This window comes from Rattus rattus, chromosome 2 (assembly GCF_011064425.1).
Source record: "Rattus rattus isolate New Zealand chromosome 2, Rrattus_CSIRO_v1, whole genome shotgun sequence".
Classification (NCBI taxonomy): domain Eukaryota; kingdom Metazoa; phylum Chordata; class Mammalia; order Rodentia; family Muridae; genus Rattus; species Rattus rattus.
In genome coordinates, this window is record NC_046155.1 from 185,982,267 (window position 1) to 186,010,110 (window position 27,844).

Consider the following 27,844-nt stretch of genomic DNA (forward strand, 5'->3'; position numbering starts at 1 on the left):
CATTGGAAAAAAGATAGCATTTTCAACAAATGGTGAGGTTCAACTGGAGGTCAGCATGTAGAAGAATGCAAATCGATCCATTCTTATTGCCCTGTACCAAGTTTAAGTCCAAGAGGATCAAGGGCTTTCACATCAAACTAGATGCACTCAAAGTAATAGAAGAAAAAGTAGGGAAGAGTCTCAAACACATGAGCACTGGGGAAAATTTCCTTAACAAAACACTCATGGCTTATGCTCTAAGATTAAGAATCAACAAATGGGTCTTCATAAAATTAAAAAGCTTTTGTAAGGCAAAGGACACTGTCATTAGGATAAAAGGGCAACTAACCGATTGGGAAAAGATCTTTACCAATCCTACATCTGATAGCGGGCTAATATCCAATATTTGCAAAGAACTTAAAAAGTTAGACTCCAGAGAGCCACATAACTCTATTAAAAAGAGGGTTACACAGGTAACCATAGAATTCTCAGCTGAGGAATGTTCAACATCATTAGTCACCAGGGAAATGCAAATCAAAACAACCCTGAGATTCCACCTCATACCAGTCAGAATTACTAAGATAAAAAACACAGGTGACAGCAGATGCTGGTAAGGATGTGGAGAAAGAGGACACTCCTTAATTTTTGGTGTGATTGCAAACTGGTACAACCACTGTGGAAATCAGTCTGGAGGTTCCTCAGAAAATTGGACATTGCGTTACCTGAGGACCTAGCTATACCTCTGCTGGGCATATATCCAAAAGATGCTCCAACATACAACAAAGACACATGCTCCACTGTGTTTATTGCAATGTTATTTATAATAGCCAGAAGCTGGAAAGAACCCAGATGTCCTTTAACAGAGAAATGGATACAGAAAATGTGGTACATCTACACAATGGAATGCTACTCAGCTATCAAAAACAATGACTTCATGAAATTCATCGGCAAATGGAATGAACTAGAAAATATCATCCTAAGTGAGGTAATCCAATCATAGAAAAACATATATGGTATGCACTCACTGATAAGCGGGTATTAGCCCAAAAGCTTGAATTGCCCAAGATGAAATCCACAGAGCACATGAAGCTCAAGAAGAAGGAAGACCAAAATACAGATTCTTCACTCTTTCTTAAAAGGGGGAACAAAAATATCCATAGGAGGGGATATGGAGGCAAAGTTTAGACCAGAGAATGAAATTAAGAGGGCCTGCCTCACATTTGGCCCATATATACATACACACACACACACACATCTCCACCAAAACTAGATAAAATTGATGAGGCTAAGAAGTGCGTGCTGACAGGAACTGGATATAGATATCTCCTGAGAGACACAGCCAGAGCGTGTCAATTACAGAGGCGGATGCTAGCAGTAAACCACTGAACTGAGAACGGGACCCCCATTGGAGGAATTAGAGAAAGAATTGAAAGAGCTGAAGGGGCTTGCAACCCCATCAGAACAACCATGCCAACCAACCAGAGCTTCCAGGGACTAAACCACTACCCAAAGACTGACTGCAACTGCATACATAACAGAGGACGGCCTTTTTGGGCACCAATGGAAGGAGAAGCCCTTGGTCCTGCCAATGTTGGACCTCCTGTGTAAGGGAATGTGTGTATGTGTGTGTTGGGGGAGGGGGCAGAAAGGGGGGAGTGGGTGGGGAAGGAAACATCCTTATAGAAGAAGGGGAGGAGAAGGAGATAGGGGGCTTATGGACAGGAAAGGGAAAAGGAATAACATTTGAAATGTAAATAAAGAAATATCCAATAAAATAAAAGAGAAAAGAGAGCCAACACCCCCCCTCCACAAAACCAAACCAAACAAACAAACAAACAAACAAACAAACCCTAACTATCACACATCAGGGTGAGGCATCCTACCAGATTCTGTTCTGGGCTAGCTGGCAGCAAGCTTGCTTGGTGGAGCCCTGCAGAGCAGGTCTAGGGCAGCATGCCTGAGACTGAGTTGTGAGGACCTGATTCCCTGGGGAGGGGTGGGGTTACCGTAAGGACTACGAGAGTGGCAGCAAAAAGTAAAAACCTGGCTAGGTTGTACAAAAACATTTAAGGAAGAGAAAGCTTCTGGTTTAAAGTGTTTAGAGGAACCACATGACCGGAACCAGGCTGTGGTAGGCGGGTCTAGGAGAGATATTCCAAAGATCCAGGTGAGAGTGACAGGAAATCCCACCATTCCTCTTGCTCCGTGAGTGGTTCCTAACCCTCAACTAGGGGTCTTAGTTCTCTCTGATCCCGGGAAACTCTACTCATTCTGGTTTCCTGGATGCGGCCCTGGAGAGTGCAGCAGCGGGAACCGCAACCCTGCGGCCCTGGAACCTCCCAGGTCAGAGCTGCGGTGCTGGGAAATGGGCGGGAGCGGAGCAGGGGTGTGTTTTCCTCACGCCGCTCTCACAATTCTGCTGGGGATATCTTACCTTTGTCGGGAAGTTGAGATCCTATGAACTGAAATTTATCGTGATTTTTTTCCCCCATTTATCCTACAGTTCGGGAATATTCAGTCATAAAATAACTCGTAAAACATCTGGTAGAGAAGTTGTATTATATGCTGTTTGTTGTGTAGCAATTCCAAAGCTCCTGGAATGTTTATTCATTCATGCTTTCCAATTTTCTTCTTTTACTAATTGCTTATTCAAGAGAATGCCTTTGACCCCGCCCAAGAGGCATCCATAGAGAAACCTTTGAATATAATAATTATATCAGGAAACTACAGATTTCATTGGACCACAAAATGTACTTTATCGAGTGCAACAGTTATTGGTATAAACATGAACATTTATAGGCAGACTTTTAGTGGCTATCAATTTTTAATTTGAGTTATGAAGCTTAGGATGTAAGTAAAACATTCAGAAATGTGTCTTTGTAGGCTGAGTACTTAGGTCCAAGCAAATCCAGTATTCTATGTGAGTGAATCAGACCACACTGTTATATAAGTATAAAAGCCACTGTAGAATAAAATAAAGTTTAAGGAAGCATCTTTTGAATAATTATGGTCACTCACCATTATCCTTGGTTGAAAAAAAAGCACTCTGCCCATACACATGTGGTCAAACAGTTGTTTTGTTTCAGGGTTTGTTACTATTCAGAGCCATGACTGCAGACTTCTTGTAGGAGTGGGAATGTCTAGACACTGCTGGCAGGGCTTTCTGTAGAGATCTCCCTTTGGACAAGTGCAGCAGTCTGGTTTCTGTGGGTGACAGAAGTTTTCTTGCAGTCCCCTCAGCTCCTTCTCAGGGTTCCTGGGAGAATGACTCTGCATGTGTCTGAGCTGTGTGTGAGTGAGTCTCACATCTCACAGGTAATAGTCAATCCTTACTGGAAAAGAGGCATTTTTATTTGTGATATTTTCTCTCTCCCTCGTATTTACCCGTTTGGAGGTGTCATGTATTTTCCTTCTATGAAAAGTTCTGGGTGCTTTCTGAAGACTCTTCCCCATATGCAGGGATCACACTCTTCAGATAGCCTCGGTCACCTGTGTATCTGAACTAAGAGCCCTGGATGATGAAGAGAGGAAACTGTAGCAAAGGATCCAGGTATGTTAGAGGGATTGAAGAAGACTTGGGGATGGAGACACTCGGTTGACAGAGGAAAAAGAACATGGAGTTGGTTTTGCCAGATTCTATTTCATTCCCTATGTCTCTAGGCAATTGCACTGAGACTAATATCATAATATTCCCACTGTGGGTGGTAGAATACTCTCTCTGTAAGAATTAATGCATAGAGGCAAATGAAATTTAATTGGTTTGTATATGAGGTATGCTGTCCCTCTCCTATTGACATCACTGATCATATCTTCTTACCAACGTTAAGTATTTTCATTGTCATAATTTTAATATAATGTTTAGTCAGAAAAATTGATGCCTCATAGTTTTTCCTGATTTTTGAGTTTTGAATCATTTTGCATTTTCTTTAAGTTGTGTTTTCTTTTATGGTTAATTTCCTAAAGTAATTCCAGCAGGATTCTGATAAGATTTGTTTAATATCTCTGCATAGTATTAAACTAAGTCTGTATTACTTTCCCATTGATATCTGCTCATATCTCTCTTCCTGTCAGCTGTCGATGTTTTGCCCTGGTATAATTTTAATATATTTTGAAATCACCCTTTGGTTTGATCCTTCTCTCATAATTTTTAAAGTTCTTTTTGGTTTCTCATTTTATGAATATTCAGAAGAAATTCTCTATATTTTAAAATGTCAGTTCGATTTTATGGGGAGGTTGTACAGAGCCTGGAACTCTATGACAGGTTGCCTGATTCTGAGCGGGAAGGACTCGTGGGAACAGGAATATATTATCAGCACCAAGAGGGTGAAGGGGAAAAGAAAGTAGCTGGACAGACTCTGTGAAAGTGACTAAGGAAGTGAATCTCCTGGACTGAAAGAGTTTAGAACTAATACACTTCAGAAACATGACTGTAATGGGCAGGTTTAGGAGTGCTGCTCCAAAGATCCAGGCCAGAGTGACAGGAAAATCCACTATTCCCTTTACTACCTGAGGGAGCTAAGCATTCCCTAATTAGTCCCAGGCAAAAGCCACCAGCAGTCCAGAGGGAGGAACTGCAGTCCAGGGGCTCTGGAACCTCCTGTGTCAGAGAAGCTGAGGTTTGGGTAAAGGAGTGGAAGAGGAGCAGTGGTATGTTTTCAACAACTGCTTTTAAGGATGGACGCCTCTCTCACAATTCTGTTGTGGATATCTATCATTGTTGTGAAGTTTAAGATCCTATGAACTGGAGTTTTTATGATTTATTTCATGTATCTTATAGTTTCCAACATTGCCTCATAGGTCATTTGCAGTGTGTGTAGTTCGCACACAGGGTTTTCTTGGCTACAGCAATTACAAAGCTCAAATTCCATCCATTCTTACTTCCTTGATCCACCATTTGACTATTCAAGAGAGTGTCCTTGAGCCTGGGAAATAGGAATCCTCAGCCTCGTAGCTATTAGTAATCTTAGGAACCAGTGTAGATTTGATTGGATCAGAAAGGAAGGGTCCAGAGAGAATATTGCCATGAATAGAAAGGGATTGGGGGTGGGGTGGGAGAAAGGAAAAGGGAAGTGGGGAATTGAGAGAGAAAGTAGGAACCAAGCACCTGGCCAGAGATGTCCCCTTTGATTTTATTTGGTTTAGGACCCCAGGAAAGTGGACTGAGGTGAATATTTTACATATCAAAGCAGACCTGACTTCCAGATTCTCCCAGCATCCTTCAATTCCTTACCTGGCAACCCTCCCCCCAACCTCTAGCTCTGAATTTTTCAGCCCTTGAGCTGGGCTGCCCTTCCCCCAGAGACTCTTCCCTGTATAATGCAGAGATTTTGTTCTCTTTCTAGTGCATTCATGCTCTCTCTCTCTCTCTCTCTCTCTCTCTCTCTCTCTCTCCCTCCCTCCCTCCCTCCCTCCCTCCGCCTCCTCCTTCTCCTGCTGCTCCTCCTCCTCCTTCTTCTCATCTTTTCTCTTTGTGTCCCTTCCCTTACTTTCTCCTCTCCTAACCCCTCCCATTGGGCACTTCCCAGTCCTCAATCCTTTGGCCCAGTGAACCTGACCAAGACCAGCTTCCTAATAAACCTGCCTTTAACAAGTGCTAATCTGACTTGAATTGGCTCATTTCACTGGAGGAGAAATAACCTATCAGATACATTAATGGGCACCAGAGTAAGCCGTTTATTCTGAGTTTTTTCGAGTCCTAACAAGTTCTTGGCCTCCCCAGTATTAATGCTATGAAAAGATGATTTCTAGCTATTTTTATAGCTAGAATACCCAGCATATGTTAAAACAAAATTAGAAAGCAGTTTTGACTAATTATGATTGCTCACTTGTGTCAGAAAATGTATTTGGTTCAAGAAAAGCACTCTGCCCATGCACATGTGGCCAAACTGCTGCTGCTCCTATTTCATGATTTGTGTACATTGAGTTCTGTGACTGTGGATTTCTTTGGAGGAGTGGAAATTCTTAGAACCTGCAGTCAGAGGATTTTTCAGAAACCTTTTGGAGAAGTGCTACAGTCTGGACTCTGTGTCAAAATAGTCTTTTTGCAGTCTCCCTGGCTCTTCATCAGAGTTCCTGGGAAAACAACTGTGCATGTGTGTGAGCTCTCTGTGAATGAATCAAACCTCTCATAGAGTAAAGGAAATCCTTGGAGAAAAAGAGATATTTGTCATAGTATTTTCTCTTTCCCTCATGTTTATCCTTTTGGCAAGTGTGAGCATCTTTCTTTCTTTTTTTTTTTTTTTCGGAGCTGGGGATCGAACCCAGGGCCTTGGAGCATCTTTCTTTTTTGTTCCATGGAAAGTTCCTTGTCCTTTCTGAAGACTCTTTCCCATGTGCAGGTCTCAGCCAGACAGCCAGATCTGCTTACCTGTGAATCAGAACTAAGAGCCCTGAATGGTGAAGAGGGAAGACAGTAGCCAAGGATTCAGGTATGTTAGAGGGATTGAGCAAAGGGTTGGGTCTCAAGTGATAGTACAAAGAGGACATGAAATTGGTTTTGCCAATTTCTCTTTAATTAATGATTCTAGAAAATTTCATTGAGAATAATATCACATGTAGTAATTTTGGATTTCCAGTTATAGGCTGTACTGTAAGCAGTCAGCTCTTCTCAGTTTTTGATTAGTTTTGATTCTCTGAAATGATTGTTACCCATTGAAAATAAAACTTGTTTGACCCAGACTGAAAGCATCACTAGGATATGAGTGAGAACCGAGACATTAGAGCATGTAGCAAATGTCACTAATGGATTCCCTTCTAAGGCCTGTGATCTTCCTTATTGTTGACTTTGGGCCAGGTTCCTAGTGTAGGCCACAATTTTTTTCTTCCTTTCTGTGCAGCTAGCCTCAGACTGCACGGGAAAACCTTCTGTTACCCACAAAATAATCTTGTCAATATGACACCAATGGGCCAGCTTGGCCTGCCTGATTTGGATCGTAGCACATGGGATCCAAATTAGAACACCAATGGCTTGTGCTTTAATATTAACAATAGACAAATGGGACCTCAAAATTGAAAAGTTTCTGTAAGGCAAAAGACACTGTCAATAGAACAAAATGGCAGTAATTTTTGGGGGGAGAAGGTAACATCAAAGAGCCCAAAAGCAAGATACTTAAATTTTTAAAAAGAACTAATCAAATTCTTTTATATTCTGTTTGGATGGAAATAAATCAGGGAAGGCAGGTTATCAGTTAGTGTATTCCATGGGCTTCTAGAGGGACAAATGTTCCCATATCTAATTGGTGTTTAATTGATTATTTTAAACTTGATAATTTTTCCCTGTTTTAAGACAATTGTTCAACCCAGATGAAACCATTCCTGATCCATTCCAAGTGAGGAGTAAAGTATTTAACAGCAGCTGTTAGAATTGAAGATTCTTTTGATAGTAATATTTTTGGTACTGCCTCTTATTTGGAAGCATTCTCCCTATTCTCCTCTGGCAAAGGCCACAGTTAAATCTTCAAATACCCAGCAAAATTGTTGTTACATTAGCCAATGGGGGTCTAATGGTCCCTTTCGTACTGTCTGTGCCTTCCCATTTATAAAAATCTTGGGCAAAAAATTCCCAGGAGAGATTAGCTACTCCCATCAGGAACCTTGTCTCATCTTAGGATAGTCTTTTCTGCCCCCGTGTTTGTCTATTAGACATTTAAAACTTTTATCGTCAATTTTTATTGAACGTTGAGGGTTATTTTTCTCTAATATGTTAGTGACCCAATGTTGTTGGTTTTCCATCTTGCTGCTGGGATTGAGCGTTGCCATGCAAGGAGTTTAAAGGTGGCAGGGGTTTGCCTTCTTTATTCTTTTTCGACTTGCAGTTCTTTTTCCAATATAAGCCTTCCTTTCATGTAGCTGGGACACATGGATTTAGGAAGCTTAAGGGCAGCTGTGTTATTTTTGGGGGTGAATCTCCCATCCACTGTCTGGTGTCTCCATATTTAAAACATGTTGAATTTAACCATGTTGCGGCTACAAAGGCTTGTGTCACAAACGAGACCTGGTATGATGCAGTCCCAGTGTCATGGGTAGCCATGATCCTATTATTGTAATGTTCATTTTCTAGTCCCTGGCATGCCTATGCCCCAGGTTCATTTCTTCCCAGATAAGATTTTTTTTTTTTTTAAGTACTTGACTTTTCCTGCAGGGTCTGTATTTTTCTATACCCTTAGTATATAGTGCAGGAAAGTTTCAGTTGGTTTTTGTTTTACGAAGGTTAGTGAAGAGGCCTCTTTATGGACAAGGGAGTTAAATGGTCTCAGGTCACATAAGTGAACCTGTTCAAAGCAGCCAGTGCGGAGTAAGGCCTGCTAAATCTCTGTGGGGAAGTTACTCTGGCCAAACAGCCATAATTCCAATTTATTAATTTAATATGGAAGGGGACAGGGTGCCCTTTTTGTAGTCCTAATTGTTCATTAAGCAATTCATTTTTCCTAGCCTGCATCTGACATTCATCTATAAACAGGGTTTCCCACTGTACATACAGAGGACCAGGGAGTTTAAATCAGCATCTATCTCTTTAACTTTGGGGAGTTAAAAGTTGGTATTGAAACTCTGCAAAATAGAATTGGTCCAAAGGGCATGAATTACATTCTTATGAATGGCTTGTCATAATTCTTTTAAGCCTGCTGCTGGCAGGGGGATACCAAATCACCAGATATTGTCTGGACACATGTAACATAACCACAGAGGTCCATATGGGTGGAGATTCTGGATGCCTGGGACATTGACGCTGAGCATGCGGGGATAATTGTTCCTGTCCTCTCTGAGATTACAGAGATGCTTATGACCAGGGAATTGGTGCTGTTAAGTAGTGATGCTGAGTGTGGTGGAGGGTTTATCTGAGTGTCTTTAGGAGCCTTGGTCCTGATTTGTGGTTCTTTGTCTTCTGTAGCCAATGCAAGCTCTTACTTGGAAGAAGTGATTAAGGGATTAAGTGATTTTAGGAAGTAACTTTGATTACATCAATTGTTTTTTATAAAGTGGGCAAGTCAGACCCTGGACAGTCCTCAGGGTCTTTCTACTCATTTGATTCTTCCCCTTTATCTCCATGACCTTCTTCCTCTAATAGGCCATCTTGAGGCTTAGGATGTCTTATTATATACTGCTGAATGTCAGCTATTATGGGGAGGAAGGGGAGTGACAAAAATAGCCTTCTTGGACTTTCCCATTGCAAACCAGGTACTCAATAAGGGTCAAGACTTCTAGGTTGGAAATAAATACCTACAGTTCCATGGTGTGAATTGAAGCACCTCATCCCAGAATTCCAGGCCCTTCTGCTGGGAGATTTTACATCCTCTTGATTCAAGTCAGGCCCTAAGGGAACTAATTTGGAATTCCCCATGGAAAAGAGAGAAGGTGCCACCATTGGTGTTCAATGATCATGAGACCATTCCGCTGCTGCTCAGTTATTGAGAAGACCCTGTCAAGCAGGAGCCCTCCAGCAGGTTTAAGAGACTAGCAACAGTCCTAGGGAGTTTTCAATTGTTGTTAGGTAAACCAGGTGTTTTATGAGAGTCTAAAAATTTATTGACTACACTCAGTCTGGCTGTTGGGTCAGAAAGAAAGAAGAGGACAGTTACACAATGTCAGGGAGTCACCAGAATCCAAAGGTGTCAGTTTTTCCTCAAGCTGTATCTGGTCTTTGAAGGCACAAACTGAAAGTAAAGCAAATTTAAAAAGAAAGATTTAAAAAAAAAAAAAGGGGGGGAGGTGTGATTGGTCCATAGGCAGAATGGTCAGGAGAAAGTGCTGCTTCTTTGGTGGAAGATACTCCAAATTTCTCACATTCCACCAGTCCCTGTTCAAGTGCCAAATGTGGGTCTCCTTTTCTGGTAGGTTGAGGACAAGGGGAGCTGAAGCAGCACGCAGAGTTTGAATGGTTGTAAGTATGTTGTGAAGACTTCTGGGAGTCAACTTAAGTTGGTTGTATAACTTATTAAGAAGAATGTCAGATGTGAGTCTTCTCATGGATATTTATACCTTTAATTTGCAGAATTCTATTTCTTAACTAAGCGGCATCCTTGCTTTTCTTACATTTTCCCAGATTGCCTCATTTAAAATTTTCTCTGTATTTGAATTGTATACCTTCTAATGAAGTGTATTGAGTTGTTCTGATTAGAGGGAACTGATTCCAGCTGTCCTTTTGCATTCTTAGGTTCAGGTTTCTGTCTGATTGTGTTCATTGTGCTGAGGTATATGCCTCTTGCTCTCCATTCTTCAAAGTTTTTATATCAAGCAAATGTGATACTTAGCCACAAGCCTTTCAAGGATCTATTGACATGGTCATGTTTCTTCTGACTCCACATATTTGGTATCTTACATTGATTAAGGTGCTGAAAGAGTCTTACTTTCTTGACATTTAAATAAGCTTGTATTCCATTCCCATTTGATTTAGAGACAACCTCTTTGTGTCAATCCTGGCAACTGGGCTGTGATTTTTTTTTCTTGGCGTATATTTGTTTGGGCTGATCTTAATTTTTGACTACATTCAAATACACTTCTTAAACTGTCGATTTTACCAGTCACCTTTTCTGAATGTACCATGAGAGTTGACAATTATATTCTCTCAGGGCTTTAAAATATATTATTCTATGCCCTCCTCACTTCAACCTGTGGGAAAACATTTATGACTATTGTATTTGTCAAGCCTCAGTTGGTATTAAAGAATAGAAGACAACTGGAAAATAGATGCACATTGTTACAGCACTTAGATGTGAGAACAGCGAGATAGATGTGGGAGTTCTGGAAGCATTTGTCTGGCAAATTATCCTAGAGTAGACTGCTATGACCTCCTACCAATCAGTAGACCCAGTGGCTGAACACTATATATGGATATTTGAAGCAGATCTTGTCCTTTGAATGGAAATTTCATAAGTGTAAAAAGATTTCTGTTCAGAAGTAGCTGAGTATTTGAGGAATGTCACTTCTGGATTTTTGTGTAGAATCCCTGGACTTCGTAGTGGATGCATATAAAATAATAGGTTATTCATCCCTAGCCAAAATGACCTCTTGTTCACTCCATGAAATGGAAAACATACCTTTCCAATTAAGGACATGCACAGAATTAAGTCAGAGAGTATATTTCATTCCCATATTTAATATTTCTGATATTAAAACACAGCATAACAGGAGTAGGAAATTTTGATGTGTTGCTGCTAGGTTGGAAAACATTGGGGTTGGGGATTTAGCTCAGCGGAAGAGCGCTTGCCTAGGGAGCGCAAGGCCCTGGGTTCGGTCCCCAGCTCCGAAAAAAAAAAAAAAAGGAAAACATTACTCAGCTTGTATGTCACAAGTAAAAATCATGGAGACATATGCTATGTAAAATGTCCTGATTATTTCCCTTGAAAATGTATGCATTTCTATGCTAACTTTTTCTTACCATCCTGATGCTTGCCACAAATCTCTTACACTGTAAAATCATTACAGCGTTATATTTTATCCTGACTCTCAAAGATCTGTTGTGTATGTCTTCCTGTTGTGAGTGAATTTTCAATCACATTAACTAGGAAGTAACTTGATTTTTTAACTCATCATGGTTGTTAGAATATTTTTACAGAGGATTATTCCAGTACAGTATTTGCTTTTTCTGTTTTCTTTGCTGTTATGGCTATTACAAAGCTCCTCAGCTCCTGGAGTTTAATTTCATCCATGCTTCCTAACTCCCCTGTTCTACCACTTGTAGGAGTGGCCTTTCCACTCTGAGCTCCTAAAAGAGCTTGCATGGATACCTTCATCATTTTCTGTCCTTTCCCTCTTTGTCCAAATTTTTATCTCAATCATCCCTTTTGTATTTTACATATGCCTTAAGGCAGGTTTTATGTGGGTAGACAGGATGTCATGTATTCATAATTCTAACTGCCATTATATATGACAGTATCATTTTTAATAACTCACTCCACTTCCTCCAGCTTTCAGAGTCCGCGCACCACCTCAATTTCTGCCGTTGCACACAGCAGTCTCTGAAATGAAAATATCCTGTTTCAAACAAAGTTATTGGCACCTAGGCTGAAAGCAGCACCAGGCTATTAGGTGATCAGAACCACTGAAAGGCATTTGCAACATTTCAAAATGTAGGAATATGTCAGGATAGATTCTCTTTAGGGAGCTTTGATATTTAGAGTCACTGACTTTTGGCCAGTGTTGAGTGCCATCTAGGTATTTCATTTGTGGGCAGACCTCAGTTCAAACCAGAAGGGCTTCTGTTATGTACAAAGTAGTCTTGGCAATATTACACTAATGGGCATACCTTGCCTGACAGGGTGGTATTGCAACACAAGGGGTCAGCGTCTGGGTTTTCTTGCCCAGCAGCCTACAGAGCCCTTTGAGCAATTTAATGTTACATTAGTGCGTCCGAATCATTTGTGAGAGTCAATGAGTAGTCTGAATACTTCTCACCATACTCCTGTATCAATTTCTAAATGGGTCTGCCACAAACAGATACATCCACTCCATCCACTTAAGAGTACGATTAACTACATTAAAAGGTCACAGCATAGAAATATGGAGGTATACTGGCTTAGAACATTCATCGTGAGGATATTCCATTTACTAACATATTTGGACTGAATTATAGTATTTTACCTATAAATGAATTCATGTGTATTTCAAGTCATCAATATTCTCACACAAACATTTGTATGAAACTTAGAAACCAGGTCTATGTTGAAACAGAGCAGTAAACTATAAAATTTATCTTGCCTCAGGAACAATGTAAAATATTCTTAGATGATGATGAAAATGGCTGTAACTAATCTGGTGACAATTTATCATTTTAAGTAAAATCATATTTGGTAGATAAAGTATATTCTGTACTCCAAGTCAACAGGACACACAGGGAAAATAGATGTCCAATATCTGTCAGGTAGAATGAATTGAAATGTGATCAAAAGGTCAGATATTATATTCTAGTGTGATGACTAATGAAACTTCATTTTATGCTAGGTGTCAAATTTGATACACAGTAGCCATTTTTCTATGACTCCAGTTCCTGTGACTTCACAGTAATAACCTTGAGTAGTAATATTTTGCAGGAGGTAATCATGTATTCTGTATTTGTGCCTCATACCTGATGAAGGTAGAAAAATGCCCCAGATGTAGCGATTTTCTTTGTTACACTAAATATATCATTTCATGTTCTCCTGTCTGTAAGAATGTTGGTAAGAACCCTGCTACCATTTTGGTTTGGGGGCTGGGGAGGTCTTCTTAATATGGTTTGGCATTGTCCATAAAGAGTTTTATTAATAGTGGCTTTGTATTTTTGACACCTTTATATGAAATTTTGTCACAAATTCTAGTCTTTATTCCTGAGACAGAAATTTAATGAAGAGCAACAAGAAGAATGACTGCTTCTCTGGTAAATGTGTCCAAGGTCAGTCTCATGTCCACATTTCTTTGAAAATTGTATATCTTATTGAGCCCATTAAAAACTTTGTTATCTACATCTAGTAATGCTAACTAAAGGGTTTATGTTCTATGACTTATCTTCACTTTTGTTTCTGATAATCAAAATTACCGTAGTGTAGCCTTGTCCCATTATATTTTCCCTCAATATTATACTATGAGGACATAAATTTCTTTAGACCTAAGACATGCAATTCTATTGTAAATGACACTCAAAAGATATATCTTTGTCCAACTTTAATATCAAATAGACATGTGTCTTTTATATTAGTGAAGAAGAAAGGTCCCTTGTGCTACATAAATTACATTTTATGAATGATCAGGTTTTCAGAATCAAGCTTATGAATGTGGATCTGCACAAACATGGACAGTGACATCACTGAGCAATGTATGGAAGACTTGAATTTATGAAAGAGTATAGTTAGAATTCTGCATTTCATGTTTTTGCCTCTTTTTTCCTAGAACATTTGCAGCATTGTGCCTAGGCCTTAGGATGTCAACTGAGAATGTTAGGAGAGTCAGGTCAGACAAAACTGCAGAAAAGATTGACCTAATGTCCAAATTTGAGCAAGATTGACATTGTAGAATTCTGAACCATAGTGTTACTTGTCATTATTTGATCATCTGTGCTGTGATATTGGATTTTGTTTAATTCATCAAGATTTATTCCTGTACCTAGATCTTAAATGTGTGCAATATATGTTTTTAAAGTTTGCTGATTATGAGACTATTATCTTGTTTCACAGACATAAAAAATTAACCGCATCTTTGATTAAAATTAAAATTCAATTTTATGTATATTGGTACATTTTACTGACTCTATGCGTATGTGCTTGGTATTCTTCCTGCATGTTGAGATAAGAAGAGAGCATTTGATCTCATAGAACTTGGACACAAATTCCACTGTGTACTGCCATGATGGTGCCGGCAAACAAATTTCTTATTAGAGGACTTTAAAAGACATTATAGTGTCCAGACTGCAAACAAAGTTTTCCAATATTGCAATGGTGGTAAATCCTCTGTTGCTCAGTCTTAGAGAACATCAGCAGAGTCATAAAGAGCAGAGACGTGAATATATATATATATATATATATATATATATATATATATATAATCTATGGAATAGCAGCAATGCTTAACTTCTGACAAATCTCTATTGCACTTCTAGAAAATTTTTTTCCTTGAATATTTGCCATGACTCATCCATATCACAAATTATATCTTATTCTTTAGGTCTTTCTTAACTGGGAAAACATTTTTGTCCAACAGCACATGGTAAATTGGTAATTTTCTATTACAGTGTCTGCTAACATTCAGGGATGTGGCTGTGGAGTTCTCAATGGAGGAATGGGAATGTCTCAACTATTCCCAGAAGACATTGTATAGAGATGTGATGATGGAAAATTACAACAATCTATTCTTTGTGGGTGAGAATAATCTTTTTTTTAATTAGATTTTTTTTTATTGGATATATTTCTTTATTTACATTTCAAATGTTATTCCCTTTCCTGGTTTCCTGTCCATAAGCCCCTTACTCCTCCTCCTCCCCCATAAGACTGTTTCCCCCAATCAATACCCCCCCTGCACTGGGGGTTCAATGTTAGCAGGACCAAGGGTCTGCTCTTATACTAGTGCCCCAACAAGGCTATTCTCAGCTACATATGCAGTTGGAGCCCTGGATCAGTCCATGTACAGTCTTTGGGTAGTATTTAGTCCCAGGAAGCTCTGGTTGGTTGGCACTGTTGATCTTATGGGGTTGCAAGCCCCTTTAGCTCTTTCAATCCTTCCTCTGATTCTGCCAGAAGGGGGTCCCGTTCTCAGTTAAGTGGTTTGCTGCTAGCATTCTCCTCTGTATTTGACATATTCTGGCTGTGTCTCTCAGGAGAAATCTATATCTGGTCCCTTTCAGCATGCACTTTTTAGCTTCATCAATCTTTCCTACTTTTGGTGACTGTATATATATGGGCCACACGTGTGGCAGGCTCTGAATTCTGTTGCTTCAGTCTCTGTTCTAAACTTTGCCTCCATATCCTTTCCTATGTATATTTTTGTTCCCTCTTTTGAGAAGTAATGAAGCATCTGCATTTTGATCATGCTTCTTCTTGAGCTTCCTGTGGTCTATGGATTGCATCTTGGGTAATTCAAGCATTTGGGCTAATATCCACTTATCAATGAGTGTGTTTTTCTTTGATTTGGTTTCCTTACTCAGGATAATATTTTCTAATTCCATCCATTTGACTAATGAATTTCATAAAGTCATTGTTTTTGATATCTGAGTAATATTCCATTGTGTAGATATACCACATTTTCTGTATCCATTCCTCTGTTGAAGGGCATCTGGGTTCTTTCCAGCTTCTGGCTATTATAAATAAGGCTGCTATGAACATAGTGGAGCACGTGTCCTTGTATGTTAGAGCATCTTTCCGGTATATGCCAAGGAGAGGTCCTCAGGTAGTTCAATGTCCAATTTTCTGAGGAACCTCCAGACTGATTTGCAGATGGCTGTACCAGTCTGCAGAGGTTTTTTTCTTTTTTTCCCGGAGCTGGGGACCGAACCCAGGGCCTTGCGCTTGCTAGGCAAGTGCTCTACCACTGAGCTAAATCCCCAACCCCGAGTTTTTTTATCTTAGCCATCCTGACTATTGTGAGGTGGAATCTTAGGGTTGTTTTGATTTACATTTCACTGATGACTAAGGATGTTGAACATTTCTTTAGGTGCTTCTGGTCATTGGATATTCCTCAGCTGAAAATTTTGTGTTTAGCTCTGTACCCAATTTTTAATAGGGTTATTTGTCTCCCTGCAGTCTAACTTCTTGGGTTCTTTGTATATTTTGGATATAAGCCCACTATCAGTTGTAGGATTGGTAAAGATCTTTTCCCAATCTGTTGGTTGTTGTTTTGTTCTAACAACAGTGTCCTTTGCCTTACAGAAGCTTTGCAGTTTTATGAGATCCCATTTGTCGATTCTTGATCTTAGAACATAAGCCATTAGGTTTTTTTGTTCAGGAAATGTTCCCAAGTGCCCATGTTTTCAAGACTCTTCCCCACTTTTTCTTCTATTAGTTGAGGATATCTGGTTTGATGTGGAGTCCTTGATTCACTTTGACTTAAGCTTTGTACAGGGTAATAAGAATGGAGTGATTTGATTTCTTCTACATGTTGACCTCCAGTTGAACCAGCACCATTTGCTGAAAATGCTATCTTTTTTCCATTGGATGGTTTTAGCTCCTTTGTCAAAAATCAAGTGAACATAGGTGTGTGGTTTCATTTCTGGGTCTTCAGTTCTGTTCCACTGATCTAGCTGCCTGTCTCCGTACCAATACAATACAGTTTTTATGACTATTCCTCTGTAATACTGCTTGAGGTCAGGGATCATGATTCCCCCGGAACTTTTTATTGTTGAGTATAGTTTTCCCTATCCTCTCTATTTTTTGTTATTCCAAATGAATTTGCAAATTGCTCTTTCTATCTCTATAAATAATTGAGTTGGAATTTTGATGGGGATTGCATTAAATCTGTAGATTACTTTTGGCAAAATGGCCATTTTTACTATATTAATCCTGCCAATCCATGAGCATGGAAGATCTTTCCATCTTCTGAGATCTTCTTCAATTTCTTTCTTCAGAGACTTGAAGTTCTTATCATACAGATCATTTACTTGCTTGGTTAAAGTCACACCAAGATATTTTATATTATTTTGGACTATTGTGAAGGGTGTAATTTCCCTAATTTCTTTCTCATCCTGTTTATACTTTGAATAAAGGAAGGCTACTGATTTGTTTGAATTAATTTTATACCCGAATACGTTGCTCACATTGTTTATCAGGTTAAGTAGTTCTCTGGTTGAACTTTTGGGGTCACTTAAGTATACTATCATATGATCTGCAAATAGTGATATTTTAACTTCTTTCCTTCCAATTTGTATCCCTTTGACCTCCTTTCATTGTCTGATTGCCCTGGCTAAGACTTCAAGTATTATATTGAATAAACAGGGAGAGAGCGGGCAGACTTGTCTAGTCCCTGATTTTAGTGGCATTGTTTGAAGTTTCTCTCCATTTAGTTTAATGTTAGCTATTGGTTTGCTATATATGGCTTTTACTATGTTTAGGTATGGGCCTTGAATTTCTGGTCTTTCGAGGACATTTATCATGAAGGGGTGTTGAATTTTGTCAAATGTTTTCTCAGCGTCTAATGGAATGATCATGTGGTTTTTAATCTTTCAGTTTGTTTATATAGTGGATTACGTTGATGAATTTCTGTATATTAAACCATCCCTACATGCCTGGGATGAAGCATACTTGATCATGGTGGATGATTGTTTTGATGTGGTCTTGGATTCGGTTTGCAAGAATTTTACTGAGTACCTTTGCATCGATATTCATAAGGAAATTGGTCTGAAGTTCTCTTTCTTTGTTGGATCTTTGTGCAGTTTAGGTAAAAGAGTAATTGTGGCTTCATAAAAGGAATTTGATAGTGCTCCTTCTGTTTCTATTTTGTAGAGTAGTGTGGACAATATTGTTATGAGGTCTTCTATGAAGGATTGATAGAATTCTATACTAAACCCATCTGGTACTGGGCTCTTTTTGGTTGGGAGACTTTTAATAACTGCTACTATTTCTTTAAGAGTTATGGGGTTGTTTAGATGGCTTATTTGTTACTGATTTAACTTTGGTACCTGGTATCTGTCTACAAAATTGTCCATTTCCTCCAGATTTTCCAGTTTTGTTCAATATAGGCTTTTGTAGTAGGTTCTGATGATATTTTGAATTTTCTCTGATTCAGTTGTTATGTTCCCCTTTTCGTTTCTGATTTTGTTAATTTGGACACACTCTCTGTGCCCTCTGTTAGTCTGGCTAAGAGTTCTTCTATCTTGTTGATTTTTCTCAAAGAACCAGATCCTTGTTTTGTTGATTCTTTGTATAGTCCTTTGTGTTTCTAAGTGGTTGATTTCAGCCCTGAGTTTGATTTTTTTCCTGCCTTCTACTCCTCTTGGGTGTATTTATTTCTTTTTGTTCTAGAGCTTTTAGGTGTACTGTCAAGCTGCTGATGTATTGTCTCTTCTATTTCTTTTTGTAGGCACTCAGAGTTATGAATTTTCCTCTTAGCACTGCTTTCTTTGTGTCCCATAAGTTTGGGTATGTTCTATCTTCATTTTCATTAAATTCTAAGATGTCTTTAATTTTTTTCTTTATTTCTTCCTTGACCAAGTTGTTATTGAGTAGATATTATTCAACTTCCATGTATATGTGGGCTTTCTGCTGTTATTAAATACCAGCCGTAGTCCATGGTGATCTGATCGGAAGCATGGGATTATTTCTATCTTCCTGTAACTGTTGAGGCCTGTTTTGTGACTGATTATATGGTCATTTTTAGAGAAGGTACCATGAGGTATGTGGTACCATGAGAAGACGGTATATCGTTTTGATTTAGGATGGAATGTTCTATAAATATCTGTTAAATCCATTTGGTTCATAACTTCTGTTAGTTTATGTCTCTGTTTAATTTCTGTTTCCATGATCTGTCCATTGATGAGAGTGGGGTGTTAAAATCTTCTGATATTATTGTGTGATGTGAAATGTGTGATTTGTGCTTTAGTAAGGTTAATTTATGAATGTAGGTGCCCTTGCATTTGGGGCACAGATATTTAGGATTGAGAGTTCATCTTGGTGTATTTTTCCTTTAATGATTATGAAGTGTCCTACCTTATCTTTTTTGATGGCTTTTGGTTGAAAGTCAGTTTTATTTGATATTACAATGCCACCACCAGCTTGTTTCTTTGGACCATTTGCTTGGAAATTTGTTTTCCAGCCTTTTGTTTTGAGGTACTATCTATCTTTGTCTTTGAGATGTGTTTTCTGTATGCATCAAAATGCTGGTTCCTCTTTATGTATCCAGTCTGTTAGTCTATGTCTTTTTATTGGGGACTCGAATTCATTGATGTTGAGAGATATTAAGGAATAGTGATTGTCACTTCCTGTTATTTTTGTCGTTAGAGGTGGAATTATGTTTGTGTGTCTTCTCTTTCAGTTATTTTGCAGGGAGATTACATCCTTGCTTTTTGTAAAGCATAGTTTCTCTTCTTCTTTTGGAGTTTTCCATCTGTTATCCTTCGTAGGGCTCAATATGTAGAAAGATAATCTGTAAATTTGGTTTTGTCATGGAATATCTTCATTTCTCCATCTATGTTAATTGAGAGTTTTGCTGGATATAGTAGCCTAGGCTGACATTTGTGTTCTCTTAGGGACTGTATGACATCTGTCCAGGATCTTCTGGTTTTGATAAGTCTCTGGTGAAGAGGTCTGGTGTAATTCTTATAAGTCTGCCTTTATATGTCACTTGAACTGTTTTCCCTTACTGCTTTAATATTCTTTCTTTATTTCTTTATTTTGTGCATTTGGTGTTTTGACTATTATGTGATGGGAGGAGTTTCTTTTCTGGTTCAATCTATTTGGAATTTTGTAGGCTTCCTGTATGTTTTTGGCTATCTCTTTGTTTAGGTTAGGGAAGTTTTCTTCTATAATTTTGTTGAATATTTTTGTTGAATATTTACTAACCCTTTAAGTTGGGAGTCTTCACTCTCTTCTATACCTATTATCCTTAGGTTTGATCTTCTCATTGTGTCCTGTATTTCCTGAATGGTTTGGACTAGGAGCTTTTTGTGTTTTACATTATCTTTGATTTTTATGTCAATGTTTTCTATGGTATCTTCTGCCCCTGAGATTCTCTCTTCTATCTCATGTATTCTGTTGGTGATGCTTGTATCTATGACTCCTGGTCTCTTCTTTAGGTTTTCTATCTCTAGAGTTGTCTCTCTTTGTGCTTTCTTTATTGTTTCTATTTCCATTTTTAAATTCTGAATGGTTTTGTTCAATTCCTTCATCTGTTTGGTTATGTTTTCCTGTAATTCTTTCAGGCGTTTTTGTGTTTCTTCTTCTTTTTTTTTCTTCATCTTTGTTAACTTGGGTATTTCTTATTTACATTTCAATTGTTATTCCCTTTCCTGGTTTCCAGGCCAACATCCCCCTAACCTCTCCCCCTCCCTTTCTATATTGGCGTTCCCCTCCCCATCCATCCCTCTTTACTGCCCTCCCCCCAACAACCCTGTACCCTGGGGGTCCAGCCTTGACAGTACCAAGGCCTTCCCCTTCCACTGGTGCCCCTACTAGGCTATTCATTGCTACCTGTAAATTTGGAGCCCAGGGTGAGTCCATGTATAGTCTTTGGGTAGTGGCTTAGTCCCTGGAAGCTCTGGTTGCTTGGCATTGTTGTTCTTATGGGGTCTCAAGCCCCTTCAGCTCTTTCAGTCCTTTTTGTGATTCCTTCAATGGGGCCCTGTTCTCAGTTCAGTGGTTTGCTGCTGGCACTCGGCTCTGTATTTGACATATTCTGGCTGTGTCTCTCAGGAGATATTTCCACCCAGTTCCTCTCAGCCTGCACTTCTTAGCTTCATCCATCTTAACTAGTTTGGTGGTTGTATATGTATGGGCCACATGTGGGGCAAGCTCCGAATGGCCGTTCCTTCAGTCTCTGTTCTAAATTTTACCTCCCTATCCCCTCCTATGGGTATTGTTGTTCCCCTTTTAAAGAAGTAGTAAAGCATCCACATTTTGGTCATCCTTCTTGAGTTTCATGTGGTGTGTGCATCTTGGGTAATTGGAGTATTTGGGCTAATATCCACTCATCAATAAGTGCATACCATGTGTGTTTTTCTGTGGTTGGGTTACCTCACTCAGGATGATATTTTCTAGTTCCATCCATTTTCCTTTGAATTTCATGAAGTCATTGTTTTTGATACCTGGGTAGTACTCCATTGTGTACATGTACCACATTCTCTGTATCCATTCTTCTGTGGAAGGGCATCTGGGATCTTTCCAGCTTTTTGATATTATAAATAAGACTGCTATGAACACAGTGGAGTATGTGTCTTTGTTGTATGTTGGAGCATCTTTTGGGTATATGCCCAAGAGAAGAATAGCTATGTCCTCAGGCAGTGCAATGTCCATTTTTTGAGGAACCTACAGACTGATTTCCAGAATGGTTGTACCAGTCTGCAATCCCACCAACAATGGGGGAGTGTTCCCCTTTCTCCACATCCTTACCAGCATCTTCAGTCACCTGAGTTTTTGATCTTTGCCATTCTGACTGGTGTGAGGTAGAATCTCAGGGTTGTTTTGATTTGCATTTCCCTTATGACTAAAGATCTTTAGGTGTTTCTCAGCCATTCGGCATTCCTCAGCTGTAAATTGTTTGTTTAGCTCTGAACCCCACTTTTTGATAGGGTTATTTGTCTCCCTTCAGTCTAACTGCTTGAGTTCTTTGTATATTTTGGATATAAGCCCTCTATCAGTTGTAGGGTTGGTAAAGATCTTTTCCCAATCTGTTGGTTGCCGTTTTGTCCTAACAACAGTGTCCCTTGCCTTACAGAAGCTTGGCAGTTTTATGAGGTTCCATTTGTCAATTCTTGATCTTAGAGCATAAGCCATTTGTGTTTTGTTCAGGGAATTTTCTCCAGTGCCCATGTATTCGAGATTCTTCCCCACTTTTTCTTCTATTAATTTGAGTGTATCTGGTTTGATGTGGAGGTCCTTGATCCACTTAGACTTAAGCTTTGTACAGGGTGATAAGACTGGAATGATCTGCATTCTTCTATATGCTGACCTCCAGTAGAACCAGCACCCTTTGCTGAAAATGCTATCTTTTTTTCCATTGGATGGTTTTGGCTCCTTTGTCAAAAATCAAGTGATGATAGGTGTTCATTTCTGGGTCTTCAATTCCATTCCACTGGTCTATCTGTCTGTCTCTGTGCCAATACCATACAGTTTTTTTTTATCACTTTTGCTCTGTAATACTGCTTGAGTTCAGGGATAGTAATTCCTCCAGAAGTCCTTTTATTGTTGACAGTTTTAACTACCCTGGGTGTTTTTTTATTCCAGATGAATTTGCAAATTGTCCTGCCTAACTTTATTAGGAATTGGGTTGGAATTTTGATGGGGATTGCATTGAATCTGTAGATCGTTTTTGGTAAAGTGGCCATTTTTACTATATTGATCCTGCCAATCCATGAGCATGGGAGATCTTTCCATCTTCTGAGATCTTCTTCAATTTCTTTCTTCAGCGGCTTGAAGTTCTCATCATACAGATCTTTCACTTGCTTGGTTAAAGTCATACTGAGGTATTTTATATTATTTGGCCTATTATGAAGGGTGTCATTTCCCTAATTTCTTTCTCGACTTGTTTCTCTTATGTGTAGAGGAAGGCTACTGATTTATTTGAGTTAATTTTTATACCCAGCTACTTTGCTGAATGTGTTTATCAGGTTTAGTAGTTCTCTGGTGGAACTTTTGCGATCACTTAAGTATATAATCATATCATCTGCAAATAGTGATATTTTGACTTGTTCCTTTCCTGTCTTTATCCCTTTGATCTCCTTTTGTTGTCTGATTGCTCTGGCTAGGATTTCGAATATTATATTGAATAAGTAGGGAGAGAGTAGGCAGCCTTGTCTAGTCCCTGATTTTAGTGAGATTCTTCAAGTTTCTTTTTGTTTAGTTTAATACTAGCTACTAGTTTGCTGTATATGGCTTTTACTATGTTTAGGTATGGACCTTGAATTCCTATTCTTTCCAGGACTTTTATCATGAAGGTGTGTTGAATTTTGTCAAATGTTTTCTCAGCATCTAATGAAATGATCATGTGGTTTTTGTCTTTCAGTTTGTTTATATAGTGTATTACGTTGATGATTTTCTGTATAGTAAACCATCCCTGCATCCCTGGGGTAAAGCCTACTTGATCATGATGGATGATTGTTTTGATGTGCTCTTGGATTCGGTTTGCCAGAATTTTATTGAGTACCTTTGCATCAATATTCATAAGGGAAATTGGTCTGAAGTTCTCTTTCTTTGTTGAGTCTTCGTGTGGTTTAAGTATAAGAGTAATCGTTGCTTCATAGAAGGAATTCGGTAGTGCTCCATCTGTTTCAATTTCGTGGAATAGTTTGGATAGTATTGGTATTAGGTCTTCTATGAAGGTCTGATAGAATTCTGCACTGAACCCATCTGGACCTGGGCTCCTTTTGGTTGGGAGACTTTTAATGACTGCTTCTAATTCTTTAGGAGTTATGGGGTTGTTTAAATGGTTTATTTGTTCTATTCTGTGAGGGCAGCAACCAAAAGAGCCTGCCCCGCCTTCGCTGGGGACCCTGTGCACAGGGGGCCCAGATGGTGCTAGGCCTTTTCCTCTAGATTCAGTAATGTGGCCAGAGAGTAGTCTCCTCTGGGTTCCCAGGCATGTCTGCCCCTCTGAAGGTCTAGCTCTCCCTCCCATAGTATTTGGGTGCAGGGATCTATTTGACTGGGCCCCTTCAGATCTGGGCGGTGTCTGGACAGCAGCGTTGAGTGCCCCTGTCTTTCCTTTCCCCGAGGCCTTATACAGATTCCTCTTGGGCCAGGGATGTGGCCAGGGGTGGGCAGTGCTGGCGATCTCTTCTGCCCTGCAGTCTCAAGTTTGCCCACCTGTCTGGTTGGTGAGCTCTCTCTCCCATGGGTTTGTGTTTCTTCTTTAAGGGCTTCTTCTTTGGTCAGAGAACTGGGCTCTGATGATGCCATGTAGCCTTTGTTTCTATTTCTTAGGTTCCTGTGCTTGCCTCTAGCCATTGGGTTGTCACTGGCATTTGATTGTCTTGCTTTTTCTGACAGTGGCTTGACCCTTCTGTAGGTCTTTGTTTCAGCACTCCTGTAGAACTGTTTTCTTGTTTCCTTTCAGCTGTTTTTGGGACCAGGCGCTCTGTTCTCAGATGAGTAGGCATTCCTGGTGACTGTTGTTCTCCTCTCTGCACAGACAGGAGTCAGATGGGTCTTGCATGTGATTGCTCCTAGGTCCTTGCACCCAAGGGGCACAGCTGACACTAGGGGATTCCCTCTTGGTTCGGTAATGTGTACAAAGGGTAGTCTCCTCAAATTTTTCATGAGTGTCCGCACTTCTGATGGTTCAACTCTCTCCCTCCATGTTGTTGGGGTGCCGAGAATACTCTTGTAGAATTTCAATTTAATCCTTTCAATTTACATATCTTCTGTAGGTGGAAACTCTCTGAAAAGTCTAGAAACTCTGAGAATAAAGAAAATTCTAGTTACCAACGTAACATATCAGGGAGTTTCCTTTTCATCTCTATGTATTTTTTAGGAAAAAATAAACCAGTTCTGTATTCTCTGTAGTCTCTCTAACACTTTTACCTAGTTTTCAATCAAAATATCAAAGTTCAAAGATATTGCATATTCAGAGAAAGGAAATATATTGTTTTATTTATAATAATTTGAATTTAAAAATTTACCTTTGCATTAAACTGATCACTCATTTCTGAATTTTAAAATGCAGAAGGTTTCAAATAGAGAAAGATCTGTTTAGTGATAATTATTTTACTTATTTATTCAACTTTTGACACATGGTCTAACTTTAGTACTGTTACAGTTTGATCTTTTTCCTAGCACTTTAGATGTAGAGGCAAGGGTATATGGTCAGTTCCATGCAAATTTGAGTTAAATAATCAATTCCTACCTGACCTTGTTTATGTGATCCTTCAGATTTTTCCTATCTCAAAGGATTTTACTGAATGATTACCTCTTTTTCCCACCTTTTGCAAGGTACAATTCAGAAGGCTCTTAATTTTCAGTCATTTGATACAGATCAAATTTGAGGTTCTTCTGAGCAACCATTTAGTAATTGTGAGACAGAAATGACCTCTTTCCTTGAGAATGGTTAATTTACCATTCTTTGTAAAATTGAAGAAATATAGGTTATTGAATCCCTTACACACGTATTAATCCCTCTGTTTCCTAATTGACTTTTTTCTAGAGAATCACTGTAAATATAAGAAGGTATTGGATCAAGACCCGAATTCTATTGTCCATAATGTGATTATCTATGAAAAGTCATATGAATGTAATGAGCTTGTCAAAATGACTCATGAATCCTCCCAAGGTACACCTTTTAAAACTAAACATAAAGATGCATCTGTTCAAATATCAACCCTAAATAGACAAAAAATTGGGAATACTGGAGATGAACCTTGCAAATTTAAAGACTGTATAAACTGTTTGAATGCGTTTGTCATTAGACAAAATCAAAGAATCTACATAGGAGAGAAAGAACCAACCACCATAGAGAATGAAAATCATTATAACTCAAAACATGAAGTCATGCTGAAACAAAGTACTGGAAAGAAACCGCACATTTTCAGGAAATATGGGCAATGCTTCAAGATATACTCAAGCTTCAGTAGATATCAGAATGATCATACTTCAGAGAAATTCTATAAATGTATAAAATGTCGTAAATCCTTTCTGCATTTATCACAGCTCAAAGTACATTACAAAATTCATTATAGACAATATCCTTGCAAATGTACAGCATGTAGTAAGTGCTTTTATCATACATTTGGCTTCAAAAGACATTACAGCATCCACCCTGAAGTAAATACTTACAAAAGCAGTGATTGTGACAAATCATTTATCTACTACTCAAGTCTTAGAAAACATCAGAAAATTTTTGGAGGAGAGAGACACTATGAATGTAATGAAGGTCTGAGGTCACTCTATACAGTCTTTCAACCTGTGTACTATTATATACCACATATAGGAGAGAAAGCTTACAAATGTAGCGAATGTGAGAAATGCTTTACCCGGAAATACCACCTGACAGTCCACCAGAGAATCCATACAGGAGAGAAACCTTACAAATGTGGTGAATGTGACAAATGCTTTACCCGGAAATACCATCTGACAGATCATCAGAGAATTCATACAGGAGAGAAACCTTACAAATGTAGTGAATGTGAGAAATGCTTCACTCGGAAATACCATCTGACAGATCATCAGAGAATTCATACAGTAGAGAAACCTTATAAATGTAGTGAATGTGGCATGTCTTTTATGAAGAAATACCATCTTAGAAGTCATCAAAGTATTCATACAGGAGAAAAACCTTACAATTGTAGTGAGTGTGACAAAGGCTTTACCTACAAAGGCCATCTTAGAAGACATCAGAAAATTCATACAGGTGAGAAACCTTACAAATGTAGTGAATGTGCCAAATGCTTTACTGAGAACAGCAAACTTAGAAGACATCAAAGAATTCATACAGGAGAGAATCTTTACAAATGTAGTGAATGTGACAGATGCTTTATTGAGAACAACAAACTTAGAAGTCATCAGAAAGTTCATATAGGAGAGAAACCATACAAATATAGTGAATATGATAAGTGCCTTACTCAGAAAGGCAGTCTTAGAAGTCATCAATTATTTCATACAGGAGAGAAACCTTACTGATGCAATAAATGTGACAGATCTGTTAGCTGGAAATATTATCTTATGGTTTATGAAAGAATTCATACATGAGAGAAACCTTACAAATGTAGTGAATGTGACAAATGATTTTCAGTAAAAGCTCTCTTAGAAAAACCATACAGGAGAGAAACATTACAGATGAGGTGAATGGACAAATCTTTTACCATAAATGCCATCTTAGATGTCATCAAAGAATTCATACTGAAGAGAAACATTTATCAGAGACACAGTTGTTACTAAGAACAGTTATTGCAAAGCAAGTGTAAATAAAAGGCCTGTAAAAAGCTACATCTGAAACCTGTTTGTATTTTAATTTGGAGTCTGCTCACAAAGCAAACCTGTTTGCCTTTTTTAACAAGAGATCTAGTGGTTTTAACTATTAAATTAATCATTAAACTAACATAGTACTGGATTACCTTGATTTAAGGAGATAGTTGCCTGTTGTCCATCTCTTAAGCTACAAGAAGCCTTCAATGTGATTAGAGAACTTGAAGAAGGATAAATTATAGTAAACTGGCTATACATAAAGTTAAAATGACAGATTTACCCACTATCTACATGGATACCCCATTAGTTTCCTGTTGGCTTTTTGGGGAACACAGGTCTCAAGGTAGGATCAATCTTTGGCAGGAAGGCAACTCTAAGAGTCCCTCCTGAGGAGGCGGAACTTAGCAGAGATGACCTCACCTTGCCAATCAATTCTCCTGGTGTCATTTATTTGTTCCCTGTAGGCATAAAATTTTTCCAGCCTATTTTAATAAGTGTTCAACTTCCCCTCTTGCCCACCATCCTCCAGAGGCAGTAGAAGAGAAAAGTTATTAGGCTACGGGGGAGGTGGATCTGTTTAGCAATTGTACTTTGGGGACAAGCGCAGTCTTCTTTGTGAACAGCTCAATGGTATAGAAAACACATAATACGAATCACAGCCTCAGTCCAGTTTTCTCGGCAGGCAGAAACCATATACTATCAGGTGCAGTTCAATCCTGAAGAAACTACAAGGCTCACCAACTGGCCCAAGGTGAGGCTGGGAAAGAGGCAAAAAGCCACAGAAACTTCACGAGAAGTTGTTTGGTGAGTTTCTCGTGGCCATAACCACTAGTGGAGCTCAACAATGCTATATATGTGAACTAATA

General features: G+C 38.9%; 2 protein-coding genes across 2 annotated transcripts in view; both read left to right on the forward strand.

Moving 5' to 3' along the window:
• Positions 1 to 2,049: 2,049 nt before the first annotated feature.
• LOC116892801 (zinc finger protein 54-like) overlaps positions 2,050 to 27,844 on the forward strand; it is a 35,256-nt gene continuing 9,461 nt past the window's right edge. The window contains exons 1-5 of the mRNA XM_032894674.1: positions 2,050 to 2,322; positions 3,402 to 3,529; positions 13,287 to 13,342; positions 14,675 to 14,801; positions 25,222 to 25,347. Of these exons, the coding sequence (XP_032750565.1) occupies positions 13,313 to 13,342; positions 14,675 to 14,801; positions 25,222 to 25,347 (283 nt within the window). The 5' untranslated portion in view covers positions 2,050 to 2,322; positions 3,402 to 3,529; positions 13,287 to 13,312. The remainder of the gene's footprint in view (positions 2,323 to 3,401; positions 3,530 to 13,286; positions 13,343 to 14,674; positions 14,802 to 25,221; positions 25,348 to 27,844) is intronic.
• On the forward strand, positions 25,566 to 27,241 carry LOC116894761 (gastrula zinc finger protein XlCGF17.1-like). Its single transcript, XM_032896425.1, has one exon. The coding sequence runs from the start codon at positions 25,566 to 25,568 to the stop codon at positions 26,691 to 26,693; it is 1,128 nt and encodes a 375-aa protein (XP_032752316.1). The 3' UTR covers positions 26,694 to 27,241.